The 2091-nt window shown below is 48.2% G+C and overlaps 1 protein-coding gene across 1 annotated transcript; it reads left to right on the top strand.

Moving 5' to 3' along the window:
* Positions 1-8: 8 nt before the first annotated feature.
* On the top strand, positions 9-284 carry LOC114615945 (keratin-associated protein 12-1-like; the record flags this gene model as incomplete). Its single annotated transcript, XM_028761528.1, has 1 exon — positions 9-284. A coding segment is annotated over one exon (276 nt), but the record flags the coding sequence as incomplete, so codon positions are not given.
* Positions 285-2091: the final 1807 nt, after the last annotated feature.

Raw genomic sequence — 2091 nt, 5'->3', positions numbered from 1 at the left:
TGTCCAGCCCCTGCCAGCCATCCTGCTGTGTGTCCAGCCCCTGCCAGTCAGCATGCTGCAGGCCTGCTATATGCATTCCTGTGAGATACCAGGTAGCCTGCTGTGTGCCTGTGAGCTGCAGGCCCACTGTGTGCGCTGTCCCCTCCTGCCAGTCCTCTGTGTGTGTGCCTGTGAGCTGCCATCCTGTCTGTGTGACGTCCTCCTGCCAGTCATCTGGATGCTGCCAGCCCTCCTGCCCTACTCTGGTCTGCAGGCCTGTCACCTGCAACCCCTCCTGCTGCTGACCAGTGTCTCTAAGCCAGGGATTGCCATCATAGACAGGACATGTCTGTTTCCACACATCTCAGTCCTCTGTGACTGAGGCATGAGGCACGTTGGCAAGCATGCCCAACCCACCATGGAACTGGGAAGAGAATGCAGAAGAATGACCCAGATTCCCCTGCTCTACTCTTCACTAAGGATGTCTTACTCCTGTGCCAAATAAAGTGGGTTCTCTAATCAGCTCTGCATGTCTGTTCTGGTTCTTGTCTGTCTTCTTAGTTGCTTTAGTATCTGAAAGCATATAACAGCAGTGCTGTCTATGATCTGGCCTCTCTGTGCTTCTGTATTAGCTGGAATGCAGGACAGAGGGCATGGCCTGACAAAGTAGGTACATGTGGTCATGTCCCTGTCCTGACTGTCTGTGTTCAAGCTTATGGCCCAAGCCATGGCCCCTGTGTCTTTTGTGAGTCTCCATCCTGCCTTCCTGGCTCTTTCCTCAATGCTCCTACAGCAGGGGATGAATATCTAGCCAGTGTTTGTTGTTTGTTGGCTAGATTGTCCAGGGCTGTATTTCCTTCTTCTCTTGTGATATCCTGTCCCATGTACCCTGGTGACTTTCTTCCCGCCTAGAAGCTTTCACAAGCTGGATCTTGATTCTGTGACCTGAGTCCGTCACACCCACCACCTCTGTGGCATGTCTGCCTATCTGTTCATGAATGATGATCAGACGTAATAATAAGTAACTTCATGTTACTTCCGATATGGACCCTGAACACATCCTCCAAGTTTGACCTGTGACTTGATGTACCTGCTTCTAGAGTCACACGCGTCCTGTTCTGTGTTTTCAGTGAATCAAGTTAGCTGTGTCCTATGCCTCAGACTGGCACATTTTCATTGTTCAAAGTCATGACGCTGATGTACTAGGGTTTACACTTTCCTTGTGTAGTATTGGTTACAGTCCCCTGTCTCTCCCCAGTCTCCTACAGTCTGTTGAGCCCATTCCTCATACAACAGCAGGTATGTGGTTCCTACACTCTGCTGAAGTCCTGCACAGTGTCCCATACCAGTCCCTGTGTGGAATGCTCACTGCTGCCCACCTTGCTGATGCATAGGTTGTAAGAGCCATTTTATAACCCAGATGCCCAGGTAGTCAAGGACACTCTGTGTTGTTTAAATGAGAGGTCTGTATGAGACTAAATCAGATAGAAACAGTCACCATGGGCTAATAGTCTTGAATATATACACCCTGTTTCATGTGGATGCACAGCCCAGTGCACACACAATCATGCACACATATACTCTTATACCCACTCTAGTGCACTGAAAATCACACAGTGAAATGCATCACACAGAATACATATACATTATATATATATATACCCACAATCTTGCACATATCTTTGCCTTCTTCATGCTAAGCATGAACACACATGCATGCACATATGTACATACACACACACACACACACACACACACACACGCTCCCTCATACATATCCACATTTTATAAAACATCTGTGTATTTCCACATACCCTGTGTGCTCTGCACACACACACGTGTGTATTCTGCTGTCTCATTGTAAGGCGAAACTAGATCCAAAGCCTGAGATGTGGATTCTCTGATAGTTAATAGTGTATGTCAACTTGACTAGATCTATAATCTATAGGAGACGTCTGTGGACATGCCTGTGAGTGACTATATAGGTTAACAGAACTGGGGAGACCCACCCTAAGTGTGGGTGGCACCACCTCATGGGCTGGGGTCCTGAAGGAGAGCGCTGAGCAAGGCATTCTTCCCTCTCTCTGCTTGAGTGTCAGTGCAATGTGACCA

The sequence above is a fragment of the Grammomys surdaster genome, unplaced genomic scaffold, assembly GCF_004785775.1.
Source record: "Grammomys surdaster isolate TR1022 unplaced genomic scaffold, NIH_TR_1.0 207114, whole genome shotgun sequence".
NCBI classification, from domain to species: domain Eukaryota; kingdom Metazoa; phylum Chordata; class Mammalia; order Rodentia; family Muridae; genus Grammomys; species Grammomys surdaster.
This window is presented reverse-complemented; position numbering and strand designations above follow the sequence as displayed.